General features: G+C 41.3%; 1 protein-coding gene across 1 annotated transcript; it reads right to left on the reverse strand.

Moving 5' to 3' along the window:
* Positions 1-25,665, reverse strand: aifm1 (apoptosis inducing factor mitochondrion associated 1). Its single transcript, XM_058077219.2, has 17 exons — positions 25,433-25,665; positions 22,906-23,036; positions 22,719-22,827; positions 17,846-17,953; positions 6,521-6,639; positions 6,320-6,450; positions 6,172-6,262; positions 3,463-3,547; positions 3,321-3,397; positions 2,926-3,034; positions 2,730-2,837; positions 2,555-2,643; positions 2,342-2,482; positions 2,111-2,253; positions 648-772; positions 385-572; positions 1-315 (listed from the first exon to the last, which is right to left on the reverse strand). The coding sequence occupies exons 1-17, from the start codon at positions 25,518-25,520 to the stop codon at positions 244-246; spliced, it is 1,914 nt and encodes a 637-aa protein (XP_057933202.2). The 5' UTR covers positions 25,521-25,665; the 3' UTR covers positions 1-243.
* Between the last annotated feature and the right edge of the window lie 814 nt (positions 25,666-26,479).

Raw genomic sequence — 26,479 nt, forward strand, 5'->3', positions numbered from 1 at the left:
TTGGATTTAAAAATCACTTTTATTGCAGCCTTTCCGTGACGACAAAGACCAGCGCTGTACAGAGGTGGCATACCATTATTGTTTTTGAAAAATTGGTTGAGAAAGTGCCAGACGAGACATGTGGTGCGATTGAAATTTCAAAATAGAGTATGAAAATAATCCACTGAGAACATAATTTACATATAACATGCCACTGTAGACATGATTGGATTGTAAAGGACAAAGTTTACAAAGTCCCCCGTCTTAATCATCATGGATGTTAAACAGCTTGGCAACTTCGTTCAGGTCTGCATGGTCCTCTCCATCCTTGATGATCTGCAATTGCATAACAGAATTGTTTTCCACCAACTTGAAACAACGTCCTTCCCAAAGGATAGAGCTCACCTTTCTAGCGATGGGCATTCTGTTGAAAACATTCCACAGGATGATCCCCACCACCACTTTGTCTCGCAGGTAGAAGATGACTCCTTTGCCGTAGTCATCTTTTTGCGTGGCGGTGGGCACGGGTGTCGTGGAGGCCACCGGGCTCAAAGCCACATCCTCTGTTTCACTTTCTGAGCGGATTCCGGTTCCTGCAAACAAGAGAAATGCTCGTTCCCATGATAGACAGTCATTGCTTTGTGGAATAATTCCCTTACGACTCATACCAGACTGTTCAGTGGCAGCTTTTGGTGTGTCCTTGGCGGTGGCCTTGGCAAAGACGCCCACTGTGGGCAAACTGCTGTCCACAATCCCAATGGCCTCGTATCCTACATCGGGGCCGAGGTCACTCCTACAATGCATAAACATTGAGAGAGACTGTCTTTATGCAATACCGTTCTCAGGGGAAGGCACTATGCTGTGCTTTGGTATACCACACCCCAAGTTGGTATTCATGTTTACCCTCAATGAACTGCAGCTTCTTCTCATAGCTTAGAACATTGTTATGTAGCAAAAAACTTTTTAAATGTTTTTTTTTGACATACACAGTTTTCCACGGGATTCTATATTGATTATCCAGTGACCAGTATGAGAGAATCTGAGGCTCTGTCCACACTTAGGCAGGTATCTCCTCAAACAAGGTTATTTTTCCACAATTTGGCCTGTCATCCACACAAGCCTGGAGATATTTGGTACTAAAAATGAAAGTTTTCAAAACCTCAGGTCAATGTGTGGATTTGGAAAAAATTGAATTATGTGTTTGGTTATGGATGCCAATACGTTTCCCAGCGTCACTAACTACGACAACGTATACTGTGACGTCACACACGCGACCTGTGTTTACATCAGAAACAACATGGATGACCTCAGAACTGTGTTGGTGGTAGCTATTTTTTTTTTAAATACAAGGTTGTGTGGAATTTTTTTCATAAACGAAGAGGGGAAAATGCGGTTTTAAAAACATCCTGCTACGTGTGGACAAGGCCTGAGTGTGATAACACCACATTTAACACAGCTGCTCCTCTTTCACACCTAAGACAACTAACAACAATACTAACAAAACTACAGCAAAACGGCAGTTACGGCAAAACTAACTAAATGATGGTAACTCAAAACATGTCTTTTTTTAATGTTTATTATTATTAAATTGACCAGAGAGTGTTGCCATGTCTGACAACTGTGGCAGCTGAAAAAAAAGTTAGAACCTGATGATTTTGGCGTAGCCGGACCTGTGCTGGACGGAGATGGTGTGAGCATTTTCAATCTTACGGAATGCCGCGGCCACGGCAGATCCAGTGTGAGCCCAGGGTAAGGGTCTACTGCCTTTCGATGCCAGCACTTTACCAAAATAAAGTACGGCAGTTAGTTATTGAAAGTAATGCAGAGTTATTTGTGCAGTCAGACTTTTTGGCATTAGGCCAAATTAGTAGGCATTTTTGTGATGTGTTATGCTTTAGAATGCATATTGTTTTGAAAAGCCAAACTATTTACTGTCCCTAGCAACTAGATGGAACTACTTTCCTCAGCACCGAAATTGGACCAGAATTCGTCTCAGGACACCAAGTGTGGAATGAGTTGCTGTTGACAGCCTTGACGGGGTGAGTGAAAACATTTGTCCCCCGGGGGTCAATGACAAAAAATAACAGAGAAGCCCTGGTTTAAGCCAACATAGTCATACTGCCATACCCACCAAAACATAGACTGATGCCAGTAAGGTTTGCTGGCTCCTGTCATATTCTCCCCTGCCAGTCTGCCACTGACGACAGCGTGGTCATGGTGTTCTACACGTCTGCGGCCCAGCTTGATGTCATAGAAACATGCAGCATCACCAGCCTGCAGGACGCCGCAGAAAAATGTGCAGCATGGATTAGTTGTATATATGATTATGACATACTAGTCTAGTAACTTTAAGAAAACTTACCACCCAAATATTGGACCGAGCTTGCAATTCCGCATTGACCCGGTAGCCACCAAAGTCAGAGTCCACCTCCAAGCCTGCTGACTTAGCGAGGTCCACGTTGGGCTCCAGGCCAACAGCTGCAACGATGTGATCAGTTTTTACCTGCAAGGTGAAGCACAGCAGTACAAGTAACGATTACGTAATATTATCTTATCTTAAATGCATTGGGCCTACCAATCGACCATCCTTCAGTTGGATTTCTAATTGCTCATCTTTGTAGGTGACAGACTTGACCAGCGCTTCGGAGATTACTTTTACACCCTCTGGGAGACCACATGGAGTGCTTTTAAAATGTGCAACATTGAGACAAAATGGTGGCAAAACATGCGTGAATTCAACAGAGACAAACCTTTCTTGACTTTTTCTGTCGTCCAGTTGCTGAGATATTCGGGTAGCACTTTGCCCATGTTGCCCTTCTCAGGGAACATTTGTATCACCTCCAGACCTGAATCATGTGCTAAAAGGGCAGCAAAAACATCATGACAACTTGACAAGCAAAAGAAAAAAAAAAGCTTTCTTCTTCTGCTTGTTGCCATGGGTCTTACATCTCCTGCCAAGGGCACAGGCCAGCTCACTGCCCAAGAAGCCACCTCCAATGACTGCAACTGACTTGATGTTTCTGGAGAATTTATCTAAGGATCTGAAGTCATCAATCTGTAATGGGAAAATGCATTTTTACGTACCCAGAGAAAACCCACACATGCACACACGGGGAGAGCATGCAAACTCCACACAGAGACGCTGACTGCATGTCAAACCCAGCTCTTTCCAATCTCCAAACTCTTTTGAGATCAAAAGGCTAACATGACAACCACTCAACCACTGTGGGGATGAATTTAAATTAATAAATCTTGTCTTCTAAAATCGAGGTTCCACTGGATGGCATTTCAGTTGTGGAAAACCAGATGAAAGTAGCACACTTTGATGTTGAAATACCAACCTTACGGAACAGAGTGGTCTTCTTCAACACTTCCTCTCCTGCTCTTTCAAGGACTGGCAGATTTCTTGGAATGCCGCCTAAATAAAGACAACTACAGAGTGTGAAAAGACTGGGACAATATCAAAATGTTGAACTGACTTACCCGTGGCAATCAAGCACTTGTCGTATGAAATCTCGGTATCGTCGTCTAGTTTCACCTTGTTTCCTCGCACATCCATATGAACAACCTGGAATAGAAAACATATTGCTTGTCTGAATCTACATCAACTAAGGTAGCTGATAACATGTTAATTAGTAGCCTTAGAGACCACAGAGACAGAAGGGACCAACACTGAGCATCACATGGCCAACTGACAAAGAAACAGATGATGGATTAGAAATTCCTCCAAAGGCCGAATGCTTGTATTCAGCTTTCTGGAGGTGGATAAAAAGACTGTATTTTTTGGAATGGGACACATTATTTGTTCTGTACAAGTAACCCTCATTTATCGCAGTAATGAGCACATTTCCGCGAAGTAGCATTCTTTATTTATAAATGTAATACTTTGGCAGTTAGAGCATAGAGCATGTTTACAACCTTCTAAATCACTTTTTAAAAACATTAGAGCCTTCTAGACATGAACAAACACCCCTATAGTCACTTTTACAGTAGTCACCCAATACAGTAGTTATTTGCCATGGCCAGTGATTTGGAGGTACTGAGTCTCATCCCAGAAGCTTCACACTCAGATGTAAACCTGATGCTTTGTCTGCACCTAAGTCCATGAAAATTGTGAACAGAATTGGTGACAAAAGGCAGCACCATTCACCGGAAACAGGCTCGACTTACTGCTGGCAATGCGAACCAAGCTCCTTGCCCCGTTTGTACAAGGACTGGATGGCACGTGCCACCAATCCCTTACTACCGGAGCACCCCCCAATAAGTGCCACAAGGGACATGGTCGAATGCCTTTTCCAAGTCCATAAAGCACATGTAGACTGGTTGGGCAAACTCTCATGCACCCACCCTCATCAGCCAGGGTGATGGACCTGTCCACATGTGTCCCCAGACTCTGCTTTCTCTATGGAAAGTATGTCAGTGGAATTGAGAAGGGCCTCAAAGATTTCCTTCCACTGTCCGACTACATCCCCAGTCAAGGTCAGCAGGCCCCTGTCTCCACTGTAAACAGTGTGGACCAGGCACTGCTTCACTTTTCTCAGGCGCCAGACGGTTTGCCAGAACCTCTTCCAGGCAGACAGAAAGTCGTGCTCCATAACCTCACCAAATTACTCCCACAGCCGAGTTTTTGCCTCAATAACAGCCAAAGCCACGTGTTGCTTGGCCTGTCAGCTGCTTCAGAAGCCCCACAAGCCATCGGTGCTCAATAGGACTCCATCTTCAAGTTGACAGCAGTCCTGACCTCTGGTGTCCACCAGAGGGGTTTCGGGGCCTGCCGCGACTGGCCCCGACCACCTTGCGGCCGCATCTCCTATTGGCTGCCTGAGCAATGGAGGCAAGGAACATGGCCCATTCTGACTCAATATCCCGGTCATCCCTGGGATGCAGGTGAAGCTCTGCCGGAGGTGAGAGTTGAACACTCGATGAACTCTGCTAGACGTTCCCAGCACACCCTAACTACCCGTTTGGGTCTCCCAGGTCTATCCAGCATCCTCCTCCCACCATCCAATCCAGCTGATCACCAGGTGGTGATCAGTTGACTGCTCAGCCCCTCTCCTCACCCATGTGTCTAGAACATGCGGATGCAGGTCTGATAATACGACTACAAAGACGATGATAGACCTACGGCCTCGGGTGTCCTGGTGCCAAGTGCACTTATGGACATCGCTATGTTCGAACATGGTGTTAGTTATGAACAAACTGTGGTTCGCACAGAAATGCAGTCCTGTGTGGTTCTCACAGGTTAAGATTCAGGCCATTACTCCCAATCATGCCCCTCCAGATCACACTGTCATTGCCCACATGGGTGTTGAAGTCTCCCAGTAGAACGACGAAGTCACCAAACAGGGTGCTCTCCAGAACCCCCCTGATGGACAAAAATGTCTCATCGAGGTGGCGCTTTGAAAAGCTAAATTGGTGTGGCATCTGGGGCTGAACACTTGGCAGGGTGTGGTGAGTTTCAGGCTCGTGATGTGATAATTCGTCAGGCAGACGCGGTCCCAACCCTGTACCTCTGAGTGTGGGCAAGATTTGGGGATGGTTGCCTCCAGTAAAGATTTTGGAGGATGCAGAACTATATAGCACTTTTAGTGCAGGAGGAACTTTCGTTGTGTTTGGGGCTGCATTGGACTCGGGATGATGTGTGACGAGTGAGCATTTGCACCACGCTTGAAAGGGCCGTTACTGATATTGTGATTAGTGATTACACTGATATAGTATCTCCTCTTCGGGCACAGAAAAGAGAGTCAGCTGCATCTGTCTTCAGAAGTCAGCTGATATCCGCTTTTCATTCAGGTTTTCAATCAACGTGAGAAGACTATAAATTAAATGCATTGTGAAATACAAAGGTGAGTTGTGGATACCGGCATTTTGTTCATGTTGTGGTAAAACAAGCATTTTGGCTTTCCTTGGGTTTTTTTGCTATGAAAATAAGAGTAGCTCATGGCCATTCATTTTGTAACAGTATGTCTCACAAGAAAAAAACCTAGGTGACCCCTAATTATGCCAATAGTACATTTAAACATTTATACTGTATGTATGTGATCGGTATTGGAATCAATTTCACTCATGGATTATAGGGATTGGTATTGGCAGCATAAAATCCTGATCGGAACAGCCCTACTCATTACATTACTTTCATGCAAAAAAAAGCAACCCATGACAGTAAAAAGGCATCAAAGAGCATCAACCAACCTTTTTTCCAGTGAAAACAGCAACACCCCCATTCTCTGCACTACTCAGTTCTTCAGGAGTAATGTAGAAGGATGGTGGCTGGAAGTAAATACTGCAAAATAAACACAAAATTATTCTAAGCAACTAACTAGACAGATAGAGGACCCACCTTCTTTCCTTTCCATTCCACTGTTTGAATCGCAGCGTTTCAGTCACAGCAGGGTCGTCAGAGAACCAGAGTTCTTTGGACAGAGGCGGTCTCATGTATGGGAGGTCTGGCTCATCAGTCACAATCAAAACCTGTTTGGAAGCGTGGTTAAAACTTGACAGTCAATGAGACGGGTGAGAAGAGAGCTGATGGAAGACTCACGCGGGCGCCAGGGTCTCTGGCTCGAATAGAGCGGGCAGCGGCGAAGGAGGCCGTGCCTCCGCCAATGAGGAGGTAGGGGGCGTGCGAGGGGAGCTTGAATGCAGACTGCACTCCTGCAGCTTGCATGAGAAACAAGGTGAGTCAGTGCAGTACAGTGGACGACCCACACAAATAAACCTATTAGGGAAACTGACCAGTGTATGAAAAAAAAACCTTAAAAGTTATCATTGCAGTCAGTCAAACTGTGCAAGAATAAAAGATGAATTAACATTATCAATAGAGCAGGGTAATGATTCCCGTAATTTTCCAAGTGTTTGAGCATACACACAATCTTGAGCATTCCTTGGACCTCTGTGCACAGACATCAGACATGCAATATCGCACCCCCCAAAACCAACTAACAACTGAACTTCCATTCTGTTCATCATTCAATTTATACACTTTTCTCACAGGTATTAACATTTTCTCACATTTCTCTCTTGTTTAAGATCCCCAGTTTGAAAACCACTACATTCCGGAATGGCAAATGAGTCTAGTGCCTACCTCATCATGCTTGCAGCTTGAGTTACTTTCGTCTGATGTAATGTATTTTTTTACAGTAACATTGAAAGTGTTTTGGTACCTTTGGACTTAGGACCTCAGGATTACAAAACAGCTCCTAGACCAAGTATAATTTTCACAGAAAATAAGAAATTACACTTAATGTGTGAATGTTTTCAAAAGTGTGAATTGGGAGCACACTTGTCCCGAGTGACTTGAGGCTTTCTTGCCAAGTGCTACCACCTTAACCGTTAGCATGTTAGCATTTTAGCTAGTTTACTCATGTCTAAAGGCAAATACACACATGGCATTATAGGACAGTATTGGCACTTTCTGTACTTGAGGCTATCTTGCTGGGCGCTAGCATGATAACCATTAGCATGTTAGCATTGTAACATTTTAACTAGTTTACTCATGTCTAAAGAGAAATACACACATGGCATGATGTCGGGACAATATTGGACTGCCTTAACACTTTGGGGCTTGGTGCTTTCTTGCTAGATGCTACCATGTTAACTCTTACTATGTTAGCATTTTAACTAATTTACTCATGTCTACAAGCAAATACACATATGGCATGATGCGGGGACACTATAGGACTGCCTTAACATTTTTGGGACTTGGTGCTTTCTTGCCAGATGCTACCATGCTAACTGTTAGCATTTTTATGCATATCTAAATGAAAATACACACATGGCATGGTGTATGGACTAAGGATCGACCGATACATCGGCCGGCCGATACATCAGGCCGACATTTGCATTCCTTACTAGAATCGTATCGGCTGATATGTGTGTGGGTTCGCCGATGTATTTTTCCACCGCATGAGTTATAGACAGGCATCCGCCAGGCAGCTTTGTGTTGACCCTGCAACACACGCAGTCGCGGTACCCCTACCCCACAAAGCTTTATGGGTTGTCCATTTACTTTGCATTTGAGGTACTTGAATGATGTCTGGATACTTTGTACTGTGTTGATTGGAACGGCAGTAGTGTCAGGGCCAGCTGGGGAAGAGCGACACACAGTGGTTCATTTTACTGCAGTTCCGGCACTGCTTCCCTTCCCAAATACACACATGGCATGATGTGGGGACACTACGGGACTGCCTTAACACTTTTGGGACTTGAGGCTGTCTTGCTAGGTGTTGGCATGGTAGCCGTTAGCATTTAAGCTAATTTTACCCAAATGCTGATACTATGTGGGAATGCATAAAGGGAAGATTTGATGACTTTGAGTGGTAATGTGCACAATTGTGGTAGTTCCATGTTAAGTAGCTAATGCGAGCGCAACACTGGACTTCAGCCATGGTCATCACATTGACAGCCCGTCAATAACAGCTGTAACACCAATTTTAACTGGCATTTCAATGCAAATATCAGAAGAGAGATGTAAAAAATGCAAATGGTTAGTAGACACCTATGCCAAGGTAGCACTGTATATGACAATAAAAACAATACCTGCACTGCTCCAGTCTCTGGCAGGCCATGTAATCTGTGATAAGTGAAAAAAGCCACAGTAGACACAAATAACTTTGATCTTACTGCAAGGACCATCTGCCAGGGCTTTAAAGCTAACTTTACCAATCAAAATACTCTTTTTCTCCATTTCTCATCAATATTTGTCCTAGCTTGTGGCTACAGAGTTACAGAGCTTCAATCAAACTACGGTGTGGGGCGAGGGTCAAACAGGAGGAGCTCACGTTAATCACACGTCAAAAAAATGTCCACCGTTAAAGGAAACTTCCATTAACGCATCAACTTTGACAGCTCTAATTAATACACATAATAAAACAGATATTTATGAATTCATTTTGTCAGGAAAATGACGACGGACCTATTAACTACATGCTAAAACAATATGCATAATTGTATTGAGTTGTGGACTCCTATAGAGCAGCTAAACATGATAACCAGCACAGAAAGTGTTCTAGTTCTTCCAGAATCTGCACATATTCAGCTGTATTTCTTTGGATTTTGTGGTTCCAGTGAAAACGGTCTGTTTTAATGTATTCCACTCACAGCCCACCTCCAGGCACGCCCACTCTGCTGTGGTTGGTCACACTGCAGAAGTCATAGAAACACTTCTGGTTTGTGTTGCTGTTTAGGAGTTGATAAACGATAAGAATTGATAATAAACGGCAATTTCGCCCATTGCCGAGTGCAAATAAAGACTCCCGGTTTGTGCCGCCAACTTTATAGAGTTAATGAACAGCGATTTATCTTTTTTAAAAGTCTGCCTATAACATACAGCCATGTGTTGTATCTTGAATCCAATCCGTAAGTGGAGACGGTACAGTCTGAAGTTTCTCAAGAAAAGGTGTTCAGCAATACTGCATACTGGCCCATGTTGACAAAACAGTCCAGCGTGAAGATTGATTAAAATGCATTTCTTTCGCTGGTAGGGAATGAGGAACTCCAACCACTTGTGCCTGATTGTGGCATCTTTAGGAATTGTCAACAAAAGGTGCATTCCCTTTTGAGGCATTGCTAGCAAACAGTGGAGCAGCGCTTGGGGGAGGGCAGAGAGTTTATACAGTGCATCCGGAAAGTATTCACAGCGCTTCACTTTTTCTACATTTTGTCATGTTACAGCCTCATTCCAAATTGTATTAAATTAATGACGAAAGCCATCAGACCAGAGAATTTTGTTTCTCATGGTCTGAGAGTCATTCAGGTGTTTTTTGGCAAATTCCAGACGGGCTGCCATGTTCCTTTTACTAAGGAGTGGCTTTCGTCTGGCCACTCTACCATACAGGCCTGATTGGTGGATTGCTGCAGAGATGGTTGTCCTTCTGGAAGGCTCTCCTCTCTCCACAGAGGAACGCTGGCGCTCTGACAGAGTGACCATCGGGGCCTTGGTCACCTCCCTGACTAAGGCCCTTCTTCCCCGATCGCTCAGTTTAGAAGGCCGGCCAGCTCTAGGAAGAGTCCTGGTGGTTCCAAACGTCTTCCATTTACGAATAATGGAGGCCACTGTGCTCATTGGGACCTTCAAAGCAGCAGACATTTTTCTGTATCCTTCCCCAGATTTGTGCCTCAAGACAATCCTGTCTCGCAGGTCTACAGACAGTTCTTTTGACTTCATGCTTGGTGTTTGTGCTCTGACATGCACAGTCAACTGTGGGACCTTATATAGACAGTTATTATATTTCCAAATCATGTCCAATCAACTGAATTTACTGCAGGTGGACTCCAATTAAGCTGTAGAAAGATCTCAAGGATGATCAGTGGAAAAAAGATGCACCTGAGCTCAATTTTGAGCTTCATGGCAAAGGCTGTGAATACTTATGTAAATGTGATTTTTTTGTTTTCTATTTTTAATAAATTCAAAAAAAGTAAAAAAAAAAAAAAACTTTTTCACATTGTCATAATGGAGTATTTTGTGTAGAATTTTGAGGTAAGAGATTGATTTAATACAGTTTGGAATGAGGCTGTAACATGACAAAATGTAGAAAAAGTGAAGCGCTGTGAATACTTTCCAGATGCACTGTATATAAGGAAGTCCGCCGTCAATTCCCCGTCAAGCTGCATAAGCAAGGCCAATATGTATGTATGTATATATATGTATTGCTGAAAGCCCTTTTGATTACAACTATTTAACATTTAATTTATTTCTCAAATGATCTCAACAATAGAAAGTGTTTGAATGTGCTGAAGAAGGAATGTTCCCGTGACCCTGATCAGAGACCCCCAGCGACCCCCAGGTCCTGGAGGTGCTTGGATGTGCCAACAGCGGCCCTGGGGATGTTCAGGTTAATCCTGCAAGAATGTGTCAAGATAAGAACTCATAAAACAATAAAAGTAATTACGCTCACATACACACACACACATAGACAAACACATACAGCTCGTGCAAGTGCCTCCCCCCCTTAGAGTTGCACGACAATGTAGTAGGGACCCCCGAAAGAGAATAAAAAGAGAGGAGTGTGAACTGCATACTCAGAGTGGAGCTGCATGTCACTGGGTATGTTGTTTCACTCTCCTCGCTGCGAGCAACTTTGAATATTGTTGTCTCTCTCTTCTGTGTTTAAGTGTTTTTACAAGTGTCACAGGAGTTTGAAACTGACAAACGTCCTCCACTTGTTTAATATTTTCACCATGTATATTTATATGTATTGTGATAGTGACAGTGATGTAGGAAGAAGTACGAGAAAGTATAAAATTGATTAAAATGGCTGTGAAAATTGTGTGCTACTTCATTTACCAACTTTATGCACTGTAAACCCGAATGTTCAAAGTACTTAAATAAATTAAGTTATGCATACTCAAAGTTCTTAAAAAAGTTCGAAAAACGTAATTATGTCAAGTTCATTTAACTTGTTGTTCCATTTTGAGTACTTTTAACTAATACATTTTGATTAAATTGAACTATGGATATATTAAGTAAGATTCACTTAAAAACATAATTTACATACAACTTAAAACACTGTAAATCCGAATGCTCAAAATAATTAATTGGTATAAGTATAGTTAACTTAAAATTTTCTTAAAAGTTCTACTTATAAATGTTGATTGCCAGTTGCATTATCTGTCTCTTCAGTTTATTTAACTTGTAATTTTTGATCAATATGAACTTTTAGCAGATTTGTGTAACCTACTTAAAATAATTAACTTGTAGTTACATGTAAAAAAAGTATCTATTAAACATGAATAAATCAAACCAAGAATCAATTAAGAATAAATCCATTAAATCAGATAGCTTTGTACTGTGTAGGTTACACATGCACACCTTCTTCCTATTGGAAAGAGTTGAAATGAGACTGAAAATTAAAGAATGGAGAATGCATGGCAGAGAGAATGCGAAAAAGAAAGCAAGGGAAGACACTATTTCTCTTTTCACCCCAAAATTTAAAAAGTAATTTATTGTCAAGGAAACCAAAGAGATTCTGTAAAAATGTGCAGATTAAGATTGGGGCACTGTGGATGATTTTTTTTTAATATAATTGGGAAACATAGTACTGGACTATGTGAGTGTGGACAGTGAAACATATTTTGCTTGAATGTAGTCTATTGTGCTGAGAGACTGTTTTAAAACATTAACAGATTTGGGATTAGTTAAATTTTTCATTATAACACTATTTGGCTTCCATAACAATTGTCAACAGACTGAGACAGCAATTTTACAGTTCCTGTGTGATACAAGTCTGTATGGGAGAATATGAGATAAGACTGTGACTCACGGACTAACCTGTGGAGGGCAGTAATACGCCTTGGAGCGTCGAAACTGCCAAGAAACAAAAGAAGAAGAAGACCGCGACGCCGACTGGCAGAGAATGGCGGGATCAACGCAGGACAACGCGGGACAACATTAGTAGTCCGCGCTGTGCCATTGGGTTAAATGTAAGTAGTCGACATAAATCTCGTTTGAATGTTTGTTTCAAGCGGTTCAACGTATTTTTAAACAGACTCAGTCACGTAATGTAAAATGTAACCGTTAGGTTAGCAGCAAGCTAACATGCAAAGTTTCCAATTAATGTTGCCAATTAATGTTAGCTGCGTTGCACGGTGAATGTTATGTAGTTGTAAAAACTGGTGATGCCAAACATGCAGTGACTGCTCAAAATTAAAACTCTATCTGTGTTGAAGCTGTGTCAGTGTGTGGAAGCAGAACGCTAGCTCTAGCACCATGTGATAAATTAGCTGGTTAAATAAAATCGTTTTTTCCTTTGTGTTTGCTAAGATTAGAATTTATGAATGCTACCTAGCACATCTAATATTGTTTTAAGCATTGTTGGTGTGTTTTGTTGTACTTTGATAGAGGTTTAAACTTCATAACTGGTGCCCTGTAAAATAATATTTTGGACTTGGCACTGTAAGTTTTTTTTTAACCACTAAAACATATCTACTTAAACACTGTAGATTGCAGCACAGCCACTTTTCAAAAATTAGCCCACTCCTATGCCTCCATGATGATTGCATGTGCACATTTCAGACACTTGATGCAGTGTAAGAGTACTCACCTGTCAAGATATCATACGCAAAAACAAAACAGCAGTGCAAGGGAAAATCACGAACTTGTGACTTTTAAATGTCCTTTATGCACATCTGAGCAACCATTTTAAGAGCCTGTACTCCTCAGTCACATAAGATCACACTTAAAAAAGCATGAGACAGTGGTATGCCCATACAGAGATTGTGACTATAGCACAAATGTATACTCTTCATTTAACTCCCATAAAAGTAGAGTGCACCAAGGGAGTCTTGCATCAGACTTTTCTAGTGACATTGTCTTTGCGCATACTCAGAATCAACATGCTACCAGCTCTAATGTCACTACTGATTCGGATGAAGAGTGCCCAGTTCAGAGCACACAAATGCAGGATGATGAGCACTGTGGTACTTCGAAACTGAAAAATCAGCTAAAACTTAATGCAGCTTCTTTATTTCTAAAGATGCAGGCTATCCTTCAAGTGTCAAACACAGCTACACAAGAAATAGTTGACAACTTGAATCAGATCTTCTCTTCATATCAGCCCTTGATCAAGGATGCCATTCATGATATATTGCAGAGACATGGTCACAATATTACAGATTCCACACTCAATGACATTGTCAGTGCTGTCATGGACTCTAATGTTGTATTTAGTGCTACTTGCAAAGGTGCAGGGTTGTCCTCTTACAAGCGAGGAAAGACATTTATAGAGCACAACTATCCATTGGTAATGCCAGTAGAGTTAGGGTTAACCCAGGAGAATGAATTGCTCTAAACAGAAGATGTACACCTCGCACTCCAGATACATATTGACGATCTGGAAATAGCTAACCCTCTTGGCACATCACGTAAAGAGCTCCAGCGTTCCTCTGTGGAGAGAGGAGAGCCTTCCAGAAGGAAGGAACCATCTCTGCAGCAATCCACCAATCAGGCCTGTATGGTAGAGTGGCCAGACGAAAGCCACTCCTTAGTAAAAGGAACATGGCAGCCCGTCTGGAATTTGCCAAAAAGCACCTGAATGACTCTGACCATGAGAAACAAAATTCTCTGGTCTGATGGCTTTCGTCTGGCCACTCTACCATACAGGCCTGATTGGTGGATTGCTGCAGAGATGGTTGTCCTTCTGGAAGGCTCTCCTCTCCACAGAGGAACGCTGGAGCTCTGACAGAGTGACCATCGGGGCCTTGGTCACCTCCTTGACTAAGGCCCTTCTTCCCCGATCGCTCAGTTTAGAAGGCCGGCCAGCTTTTTTCTTCCCCAGATTTGTGCCTCAAGACAATCCTGTCTCGCAGGTCTACAGACAGTTCTTTTGACTTCATGCTTGGTGTTTGTGCTCTGACATGCACAGTCAACTGTGGGACCTTATATAGACAGCTATTATATTTCCAAATCATGTCCAATCAACTGAATTTACTGCAGGTGGACTCCAATTAAGCTGTAGAAAGATCTCAAGGATGATCAGTGGAAAAAAGATGCACCTGAGCTCAATTTTGAGCTTCATGGCAAAGGCTGTGAATACTTATGTAAATGTGATTTTTTTGTTTTCTATTTTTAATAAATTCAAAAAAAGTCAAAAAAAAAACTTTTTCACATTGTCATAATGGAGTATTTTGTGTAGAATTTTGAGGTAAGAGATTAATTTAATACAATTTGGAATGAGGCTGTAACATGACAAAATGTAGAAAAAGTGAAGCGCTGTGAATACTTTCCGGATGCACTGTACATCTCCACAATTTTTCAGACATTCTTCCAAATACAATGCATCAGTACTATTATCTGATGAATTATTAGCATATATTGATATATGATATCATTATGGCAGTCTTTTCATTTTACATGGGGCAAGTTCGGTAGTTCTCACCTTAAGGATTCCCCATGGGCAAGTCATTTTTGTTTTTAACGTAGAGCCCTGATGATGTGCAAAACTTCAGAAAATGTCTTGAAGACAATGGCAGTGACACACCAGCACATGATGGCCTATCACCTTGCTTCACCATCATTTTTTCAAGCCAAAAACACAAACATCCAGGGTTGAGTCTGTCTCTACCAGAAGTAGCTCAAGCTCACATCAGAGGACAAACAACCAGTGACACTGTCTATTGTACATCAAAGGTGACCATTAATGGCAGTCTATACCAGTGGAATGTTTGTGTCTGTTGGACTCACTGGGGGGCTGTCTAAATTTTGCAGACAAACACAGATCTACCTTGTGATTCACAATGTCTATTTTCTCTGTTATGATTATGACTCCTGGTATGTAGAGCATCTTCGATCCTGTCAGCCACACAGGGAAGCCTGTCTATCCAACTGCAATCGGAATTCAATGATACAAGCCCACTCTCTGCATACAAAATAGATGGGCTACTGTTGGTGACTCCCAAGAGGTTCATACAAGTGAGACAAAATTAAGACCATGGTAATGGTAATGGCTATGGTAAGTAATTATTCACAAATCAGCATTTGTACATTTATTGGTTTTTTTTTAAAGATTTGAACTTTTAGCTTTTAACCTCCCATTTCATTTATTAAAGCAATGGCAGCTGAAGCCGCACAAAACATGACCCTTCGTGTCATCGAAGCAGACCCTGTCAGAAAATTAAAGCTCAGCTCCCGTCCAGCCTCTGTTGATGGACTGATTGAGATTTTAAAAGAACAACTGGGATTGGACTGTGACTTCACTTTGAAATATGAAGATCCAGACTTCAATTGAAAGCTCACCTGCCGCGTTGACATTCAAGAATTACCACAAAAGGTAATAACCTCTTTCCTCTTTCTCTCTGCTTTCTGTACTGTCCTATCCACGATGCAGGTGTATGCAGAATTTCAACGCATTACTAACCAGAACCTTCCCAAGACTTGCTATGCCGAACTTGATCTTCACACTCCTCGTTTAATGGCGTTATTTTGGCAGAAAGCTTCCACAACGGGCAAAACTGCAGACGCGTTGGCCAACATTTTCAAAGTCCATGATACACAGGTGATTATACATTTCACAGGTGAAGTCTTTGTGTAATGTTGAGAATTTAAAGCTTTAAATAAGTGTTGTTGAATTTCACAAATGCACCAGATAAGTCAGCAGGTTATTAGTGGAATTATGTGCAGATATTATTGTGGCAGCTAATATAATGCGTTGACTGGCATTGGGTTTGATTAGTAAACTATTCACAGTATTTACACTATTTTAATCTTCTGAGGAGTCACATGATGTCCACACAAGGCAGGTCACTATTCTCCATGTCCTTCCTCTGTATCTGCGTGAGGAAGTGTCTGGATTTTTTTTTTTGTGTGTGGTAAGTCCCAGTTAAGAAATATCAAGCCTATTGTAATGTAAATTAACCTATTCATATTTTCATTTCATTTACTTATGTATAAAGAAAACACACATTAATATTTCTGCAAATGGGCCAGTGTTCAACTGCAAACATTTGGCAAGATGTTTAGAAACATTAACCGTCTTTCAAAATCTTTGAGACCCGTAAAGACATTTTGTCCACTCAAAACAACTGCTCTAAAAATGTATGAATAGATTTTTTTATTTGGTTTTTAATATTTTATTGGCCTTTTCATTTTTTCAGGATGATATGGATGAGCCAGACCTGGGGGATGCGTCAGTGGTCCTCCTTACAACCGTGAGTGACAATGCCGCAAGCCCAGTTCACTACCACCCAGAGAAAATCTCTGTCATTCTTGAGGGTGATTGGTCGACCTCCCCAGGCTTGCTGATGCCTTCCTGGTAATGTTTGGCCTAATTTATGCTCTACATCTCTCCTATCCGAAGGGACTGACCAACACATTTGAGTCCACACAAAAAATCCTGCTTGGTCTGGATAACTCTAAATTGTCACCAAAGCTACAGACTGTCAAAAATGACCTCATGTTACATGTGTAACTCAACACCTGAAAAGGAGTTGGGGGTTCTGAGGGCTCACCCTGTTAGATCATAGTCCACAAGAAGAATATGTCATGGTCCATGGTGACTATTGTTCAACTGTGGATGTTCAAGTTGCTGCTCTACAGTATTCAACTGGTGTTTAGCATAATGGCACAAAGTTGTTGATGTAATATACATTTTATTGTTGTTTAACCGATATTTTAAATGTTTACACTGACATTTTGTTTTTACTGATTTTGAATATTTCCCACCACTACTTCTAAGTTAAGAGTACTTAATATGTTTAAGGCAACCAGTTGCCACAAATATTTTAAGTATGAAGGTAAATGATTTTGACTTGAAGCAAGTCAATGTTTTTGAGTCATGTGTAATCGGAAGATTGAAAGAAAAAACTAATAAATGTTAAGTTTGTTGAATATGAAATCCTGAGTTTTTCATGTTTTCAAATTATAAAGTTATCTTTAGTTATTGCAATGAGAAAGATGAATGAATTATTTGAGTACCATTTACTGACAATTTTTGAGTTGGCCTAATCAGTAATTCAATTTATGAGTAATTTAAAAGTATATCTAATATCAACTCCAAATATTTAAGCTCTGATATACTCAAATGTTGAAATGAGTTTATGAACTCCAACAAAATGTGGCAACTGATTGCCTCCCTTTGTTTGACATCTAACTTAATCGGGTTTACAGTATGCTTGAAAATGCTTTTCTTGCACTTTTTTGATTAAAGTTAAAAGACATAATAATTTCTACTGAAACAGAGGGTGAATGGAAAGAAGGACAAAATGCGTGAGCTTCCAGGGGAATGATAAGATATTATCATTCCATTGTACACCTTCAAAATGACAAAACGTCATTTTAGATTCAACGTTTTGACACCAAAAATCTTGTTGCCTGACACACTTTTCACAAGAGATTATATTTCAAATATATTAAATAGATAAGTATGCAAACTACCTGGCAGAGGTTCCGTTGTCTGACTTAGGGCCACCGCCTCATCATCAGTGGGAGAAGGGCTCAGGTCTACCAATGCAGGTGCGACTTGAGGTTCTGGCTGCAGAACAGCTGATGAAGAAACACACAATATAACCTGAACTGCGTTAAATGTTTTAGGGGCACATCAAAAACGACAAAACATTTATTGTTTCAGCCACACGGAAACTGACCAGAAGGGGATTTGACAACAATATAATATCTGATTATTTCGCATTTGGATATTTTGTTTTCTCAACTTCCAAAATGCTCCTCACTGAGCTACCACATTATCATGGCGGAGGAGTTTGCGTGTCCCAATTATCCAAGGAGCTGAGTTATCGGGGCCTTTTTTCTGGGCGTTTCCCCTTGCCCAGACAAGGGGGTCACCAGGGCCCCCCTCTGGAGCCAGGCTTGGAGGAGGGGCACGATGGCGGCCGTCTGGTGGTCAGGCCTACACCTATGGGGCGACATGGGCCCAAAGGGGTCGGGCGCACAATGAGCTGGGTGGCAGCCGAATGTAGTCCTACAGAATGTGTATTGTTTTCACCTAGTGTTACGATCCTGCCTGGATGGAACTATTTACTAATCTGGCACAGTGCGGACTAGGGGTATTAATAGTGATTACATTCACAATTTGTGGACGCCGATACAATTCAAGGACGCTATTGGTTCATGTAGAACAATAACATTCGAAACGATTCAGTAAATTTGAATCAATTCAGTAACTTTTTTCACAGTGTGACTGTGAAATAAATACCTGGATACTGAACAATGCAGCTGAAGTTTCCTAGAATCCTAGATGTTGTTTGTAAGGAAATGAATGATGAATAATGCTGACATACTTAAGAATAAGTAATCAATAAGTTAAAATTACAACAGAAAATCAGGATGAACAGAGGTTGGTATAGCTTGCCATGATGAATTATTGACTATATCGTGCAATCCAAACTTGCACTCCTAAATTATAAAATTTAGGAGCACAGTAAAAATGTATGAGAGATGTGAAATTTTTTAAATACAACACAAATTCATTCTTAATCTCAAACAACGTATACACAGTAATGCACATGTGCACTCTTGCATATAAGCGTGCACGTGTATAAGCGACCCCTATACACAGTACCATCATAATGCCTACATCTCCGTGGGACTGCGATCCACAAATATTAATGTATCATACAAAGCCTGGCAGACGACATCCTCTACACATGTACTAAACTACACAGTCACATAACATGTCAAATGCAATTACACTACTAATCGTGTCTTTCATACATTTTGCTGGTGTCAGGTTTGGGAAAAATGTAAATTTTGTGTCTACACTTTCAGCTTTTTCTTGTTACTTCATGCTTTTTGTTGTATTTTTACAGTTGTAAATTTAGATTTGTCTCTACAATGTGTTGTTCACGGCCCCACACAATACACTGAATCCGTTCACAAATTATTTGTATTTTTAAAAAGCGAATGAAAAAATAATAGAATGTATCCTGTTGTTTATGTGTCTTGTGATGCAGAATAGGGTAAAGTAGTGAAAAGTGTAGTCTCTTCAATGCAATATTAATTTATTGACGGTCCCTATTTTATCTATACTGTTAGTTGTCTTTTTTATTCCATGTTTGCACTAAAAGGAGCTGCTCTCAATCTCATTGTACATGTGTATAGTGACAATGAAGGCATTCTATTCTATGTGAGTGGGACCTACATAGCAACACTGTTGCTATGGAGCCAAAAAAAAACTTCAACTGCCAAAGTGAAATGAATATCCAACGTGAAAAACTAACGTCCCCATGGTAAACAAGTAAGGTGACGGAGCGTTAACGTCAGGTAAAGTACACCTATTCATTGCTGGATATTTGAATAGGGCCACCGTATTCACAGTATAAAGTATTATTTGTTGTAATTTATTGTTTTGCTCACCTGATTTGTTGGGAGAAGTCCGGCGTAAACCGTAAGAAAACTGGGTGAAAAGTCTGGTGTAACGCGTCAAACAGGGCACTCTTTGTAAACCGTGAATCCGGAGGTGTTTAATCCTGTGACTGGTGCATCCTCCTTTGCACAGTCCCTATTTTTTGCACAATTTCAGCCAAACTAGCAAGCATGGTTTCTTGTTTGTCCATCCCACAGTCTCTCAAGCTGGCGGCAATCACCCCCACACTCAAAAAGTCTGGTCTCAATCCCAATAACCTCTCCAATTTCCGTCCCATATCCAACCTCCCCTTTCTGTCCAAAATACTTGAACGTGTCATAGCTGCTCAACTTCAATCTCACCTCAACTCCAACAGCCTGTTTGAATCCTTCCAGTCCGGTTTCCGTCCCAAACACAGTACTGAAACAGCTTTTCTTAAAATCACCAATGATCTTCTTCTCTCCTCCGATTCCGGCCATCTTACCATCCTCATCCTCCTAGACCTCACCGCAGCCTTTGACACCATTAGCCACTCTATCCTCCTGTCCCGCCTCAAAACCAGCCTCAATATCACTGATTCTGCTCTGTCCTGGCTCCAATCATACCTCACCAATCGTCAACAGTTTGTGCACATAAATAGCTGCTCCTCCTCCATAGCCCCTTTACCTCAAGGTGTTCCCCAAGGTTCGGTGCTTGGTCCTCTTTTCTTCATCCTCTACATCCTTCCACTTGGCAATATCATCCGTCGACATGGCCTAAATTTCCACAGCTACGCCGATGATATTCAATTATACATTTCTACCACCTCCATCACCTCCAACATCTACTCCACCCTCACCAACTGCTTAGCTGTTCCCCAACGCATTCACTTCAAAATTCTTCTCATCACCTACAAAGCCCTCCACGATCTGACCCCCCCATATCTCACAGACCTGCTCCATCCACACGATCCCCCGCGTTCCCTTCGCTCCTCAGACTCAAACCTCCTGGCACTCCCCTGTAAGACCAACCTCCGAACCTGGGGAGACAGAGCCTTCTCCATCGCTGCCCCCACCCTCTGGAACTCTTTGCCCCATTCACTCCGTGCTTGCCCTGACCTTCCCACCTTCAAAAACCAACTAAAAACCCACCTCTTTAAATCTGTTTTTAATGTTTAACTTTTTATATCTGACTGCTGTGCCCCGCCCCGCTTTTACTCATCTTTTAACTGTGTATTAACGAATGAATGCTGTATTTTGGTGTGTCTTCTATTCTGTTTACTTGCTTTATTCAACTTCATTTTTCTGTAAAGTGTCTTTGAGTATCTTGAAAAGTGCTATACAAATTAAATATATTATTATTATTATTATTATTATTGTTTGGATTTATTTCGTAGCCAATGTGTATACCAAAGGATTAAACGTTGTTAGAGGTTTATTTTTAGAGGGCTTCAAAGTCAAAATAGGAGTATCCTAAAGACATCATTATAAGTTGTAAACTGTTGTATTACAAGGCCCAGAAAAGGGAAAGAAAAATGTGTTCATGTTTTCACATAATGATGGGCAAAATTCCCCCAAAAGTGCAGTTCCCCTTTAAAAATAATAAACATGAAAAAAAGACACGTTTTTACCCATTGTATGAAGTTAAAAGGCACCAAAAACCCCCACAAAAATTGAAAACACTGCGGCTGTGCGGGTGAATACAGCTATTGTTTACAAGGGTAGTTATCTGCTCTCGCAAGCATGGTTTCCGCAGCCAAAGTGGACGCTCGCCGCAGTGCCTACCAGACTCAGTGTGAGTGGCACTTTGCGGGAAGTTGGAGTGGCTCAGGATCGGAGCCGCAAAGGATTCAGTGCCTCAAGCACTGCCAGCAGGCTTCCATGGCATGCACACACACCGGCCGCAACAATTCCTTGCTTTATAAAAAAAAAAAAAAGTTAGTTGTACGTCAGCTGCAACTGCATCTGCAGTGCATCTGCACTCTCGTAGGTGCACAAGATAGCTTGTACATCATTGAGTGTCAACATGAGAGTTGCCGAAGCGAACAAAGAAAAATTGTAGATTCATACGCAGATATTTTACTCCAGTTTTATTCACTTTGTATGGACTTATTTCAGGAGCAAAATGCAAATGAAAGGATTGAAAAATGTACTCTCACGAGTGCTCCCTTTTTATTTTATGTAACTTGCATAGTCTAATTTCTAGGCGCATGTGCACTTTACAGCCCTGCCACTACAACTCCCATGACCACCACATACCCGGAAGACGATGATGACACAGCGATATCAAGTTTTTGTCTTTTAAAACAAACACATATTTATATGAAGCCTGCCGTACTCAAATGCATTGGTTTATTTTCTAGTGTTGATTACCTTACGATGTTAGATCGATATGTCGTCCAGAATGAAAAACTTGCTAAACAAATCAATATACTTGAATTGCAGGAATATTGCAGGCTTTAATAAGGAAAAGCCCCAAAAGCAACCTATCAAATCTGTTCATTTTCATCTGTATGTAAGTAAATCGCACACAAATAAGGAAATCACTCTGACTCAATGGTTTCTGCAGCTATAATGTTCAATCCATCCATCCGTTTTCTATGCCACTTATCTTCACTACAGTTTCAGGGGTATGATGGAGCCACAGCTGACTTCGGGCGAGAGGCAGAGTACACCCTGGACTGGTTGCCAGCCAATGGCAGGGAACATATTGACAATCATTCACACTCACATTCAAACCTATGGACAATTTGGAGTTGCCAATTACCCTAACAGTCATGGTTTTGGGATGGGGAAGGAAACTGGAGTACCCAGGCACGCACAGGGAGAACATGCAAACTCCACACAGGGATGTCCAAGTAGAGAATCAAACCCAGGTCTTCCCAATCTCCTGACTGTGTGGCCTACATGCTAACCACTCCATGCGGCTTGGTTCAATCAATCTTAATAAAATCAGTAAAAAGGTGCTGACCAGGGGCATCTGTCTGAATGCTTGGGTATATTTCCTCTCTGGTGGCTTGGTGTAAAACTGCAAAACGCTCATCATATCTTTTCTGGTCTCCTCTGACAGTTCGGTAAGCCTGTGAAAACAACACAAGTAGTTTGTTCATTGCGCAAACATAAACTGAGTGCTCAGGTGGATCAGAACCTCCACTCACATAGATCCCTCCACCAAGGCAGGCTGCCCCAACCAAGAGGACATACAGCTGATTTTCCTTGCCACCCTCGACAGGCCCTGTTGCCATGTGAACCGCAGGTAGATCAGCTGGTATTCTGCCATGGTTCAAACCTGTAAACAAAAAGCAGGCAAATGCATTGTATTTCCCATTAGTCTGGCACAATATTAGGCACACTTGTGCTGCGGAGTAGGGTTGGGCATTTGCATCGATCATTGTCAATGAGAAACCGGTTCTGATTCTGTTGGAATCATTCATTTTTTTTAAATTCCAGTGCCTATGCTCAGTGATTGGTCAGCCCATGTTGACCGCCAAAAATGGCAGCATAACACCACCATAGAAGAAGCGGCAGGTCTGTTTTCATCTCTTTCAACCATGGACAGTGTGAGACACTGCACGCTAGTTTGTCTGACATTGTGCAAAAAAGGAGGCTTGTGCTTTGGAGGGTGCGCCACTCACAGGATTAAACACCTTCGAATTCACGAAATAGTACCCCGTTTTTCACACGCTACGCCAAACTTCTTCCAACCAATCAGGTAAGCAAAAAATAAATGACATTCATCTTGTACCAACATTGAAACAGCAAACAAATTATACTTTATATTGCAAATACGGTGGCCAATTTACCTGACGTTAACGCGAGCTTTAGCCAGGAAGCTGACCAAACCCTGCATTAAGTGTTACTCAATTCACCTTTCTTGTTTACCATGGTGAAGTTAGTTTCCCATTGGATATTCATCTATGTAGTTCCCACTCACATACTAGAGACCATCAATTTAATTATTATGGTTAACATAGTTAAGTTAAATTTTGTCTATTCTGCATCATGAGACACTCTCCAGTAGGGGTGGGCGATATTTGTTATATACTTAACTATACTATAACTATAACGGTATAGCGCAGGGGTGGGCAAACTACAGTGCAGGGGCCACATGCAGCCCATCAAGCGTTTGAATCCGGCCCACCAGTTGCTTTCCAATTATTTCAACTTTTAACATATAAACTGTCAACATGACTTGCAAGTTGGATGTCTTATTTAGTAAAAAAAAAACAACAACAAAACTGTAAAACTAAATTACATAGTTTGATGTGGTCTGACGTTTAAAGTGCTCCTGAAAAAAGGGACACGAGAACATACAGCTAATAGAATAACACTTTTACAGATAAAATTAGACAAATAATTCAAGGAAATTAAAGGTTAAATATATGTTCTGGCCCCCCGGACAATTTTGTTAACTCAATGCGGCCCACGAGTCAAAAAATATTGACCAATGATAGAGTCTTGATAGAGTCTGATAGAGAGAATGATAGAGTCTTCCAATGATAAGACAATAACTTATACCAGTATAAATGATGAACGTGTTACGCGCTACAGCTGACTTTGATCAATAAGATTAATGAAATGCTGTAGGAACGTTCGTGTGGAGAAATATTTACTCTTCATACCGTTCTCACTATAAACACTAAACCACATCGTACCTAACTCAACAGGTTGAATTGGTGATAAACACCGGTGAAGGTTGGCGGCACCTCGGAAAGTGAATGGAAGCTAGTGGGGTTAGCTTCATTTAGCATGCTAAATGAGTACAGTGTGCAGGTTCAGAGGACATCCTACCGGCCTTCAAAATAAAAGAGATATTTTTGCTTTCCAACTGTGTGAACAAGAGTGTCATGAAAAATATCTTCCACATGCAATTGGAATTTCATGGGTGACTACATCTTCCTTAATCACAAGCATTTCCATTACAGTTCGTTGAAGATTTAGTAGCAATGTGTGCAGAGGCTGACATCCCAAGTTGCCAGTTTTTTACGAATAAATAAATGTGCCTCACAATTTGTCACAAAAGTGTATTTCATGATGTTGTTCAAGGTTTGTAGCTTATACAAGACTCTGCTGAATTTAAAGTTTACATCATTTTATATTGTTATATCACCATATTGTGATATATGCTAAGGTCCATATCGCCCAACCCTACTCAAGCAAATACAGGAAATGCGTCCTTGTTTTTGAATTGCTCAAATTCAAACGATGCACAACCCTACTGAGGAGCTGAAAAACGTGAATCTCCATTTATGTTTATTAGTGTGGCTGATGTACAAATTAAACAAAATATTACAAAAAAACCCGTTAGTTTGATGAAATAAACCAATTTTGAGTTTGTATTAATGGATTGGCTAATTGGCCCCTAATGGGAGGAATACTACTAACGATTATACTAATAACAATTATAATTGTAAAATACATCACAAGCTGCATGACAGTCATAACAGTGTCATTTTCAGTCAGGCACACGAAGGGTCTTGACTATTGAAATTGCTATTATCATAAGGCAACGGCGCCGCTTGCTGATTGGCTAATTTCACTCTTTAAGGTGATAGCTGAAGGTCAGACGAGCACCTAATATGTTGCTTGTGAGCAAACATTACACAATAACACGTACTGTTACTTCATAACAAAGATTATTATGCAGTCAAACAAGTAAATGCAAGCCAAAATCAGATTGCATACCTGTTCTTCTCACATTTTGCCGACATAGTGTTGACGAGGCTCTGGCAAGAGGAGCAAGCTTTCTCCACACAGTTCTACATTTCAGCATTGTGGCAACTCCGCTCGTACAATTCCTACTTCACTCGCCGACCTGTCGGGTAGGTGCGCTATTGCTAGTAGTTAACCTAATTCTAACACCTCCTGCAAGTAGCAGCTCCACAAGGCCAGAGACAGGTCATATGTTTCGTAAGGAATCATGGGTAACTGTAAAGCGCTTCATCGGCAAAGATTGCCTACTACGACTGCTACGACTACTACTAAATGAACACACTAAAGATGGCGCAGCACCGACCTAAGCTAATTCGCAATAACTTCATGAAATCTAAAATAACGAAGAATCCCCAATAAGTTCGATAAGTTCGTATTGTGGCTGTTATTTTTGGTGAGTCCAAATCTACCAGCCAGCAAAAAACTAATAACAACATTTTCACCGGTTCGGGGTGGCACAACTTCAACCACACTGTAGTTCTATCCTGCTAGGATCTTTGGCATTGCAATCGTTTTGATTGGTCAAAGAACAGTTCGACTTTGAGCCAATGAAGGGAGTACTTCCTTGTGGAGGCGGCTCCTTGGGCAACACGCCACAGCCCCCTCATTTGATCGCTTCCACGCATGCGTACAAACTGGTCGCCATATTTGAGCGGTACACGTTTGCGGTACACGACAGCGACTCAATGGGGTAGCCTAGCGATTGAAGTAAATAATGGACTGAATTGCACAATCACAGACAACGAACAGGCCGTCACAAATGCAAAAGTAAAATTAAATATTTGCAGATGAGGAATAAAAGTAAACATGGCAAATTCTTATAATAAAATATTATTCAAATCAAATAAAGGTTTATTTATATAGCACCTTACAACATCTGAATAGTGACCAAGGTGCTTCACAAGAGTAAAAACAAGTTACAGAAAAATAAGAACAAGATAAGATCAAATACAATAAAAATACAAGCACAGAATCACATCTAGAAAATCTAGAATCACCAGGCCTATATGTATATATATA

The sequence above is a fragment of the Doryrhamphus excisus genome, linkage group LG1 (assembly GCF_037039965.1).
Source record: "Doryrhamphus excisus strain RoL-2023G ecotype Guam linkage group LG1, RoL_Dexc_Guam_v1.1, whole genome shotgun sequence".
Lineage (NCBI taxonomy): Eukaryota > Metazoa > Chordata > Actinopteri > Syngnathiformes > Syngnathidae > Doryrhamphus > Doryrhamphus excisus.

What these genes read in the sequence shown, in the direction of transcription:
- aifm1 (XM_058077219.2), bottom strand. Translation starts at nt 25,520, where the DNA reads ATGCTGAAATGTAGAACTGTGTGGAGAAAGCTTGCTCCTCTTGCCAGA. An exon ending in GCAAAATGTGAGAAGAACAG is followed by an intron (nt 23,037 to 25,432) that starts GTATGCAATCTG and finishes TTTTGTTTACAG; the next exon opens with GTTTGAACCATGGCAGAATA. An exon ending in GACAACGGAACCTCTGCCAG is followed by an intron (nt 6,640 to 17,845) that starts GTAGTTTGCATA and finishes TTCTCATGCAAG; the next exon opens with CTGCAGGAGTGCAGTCTGCA.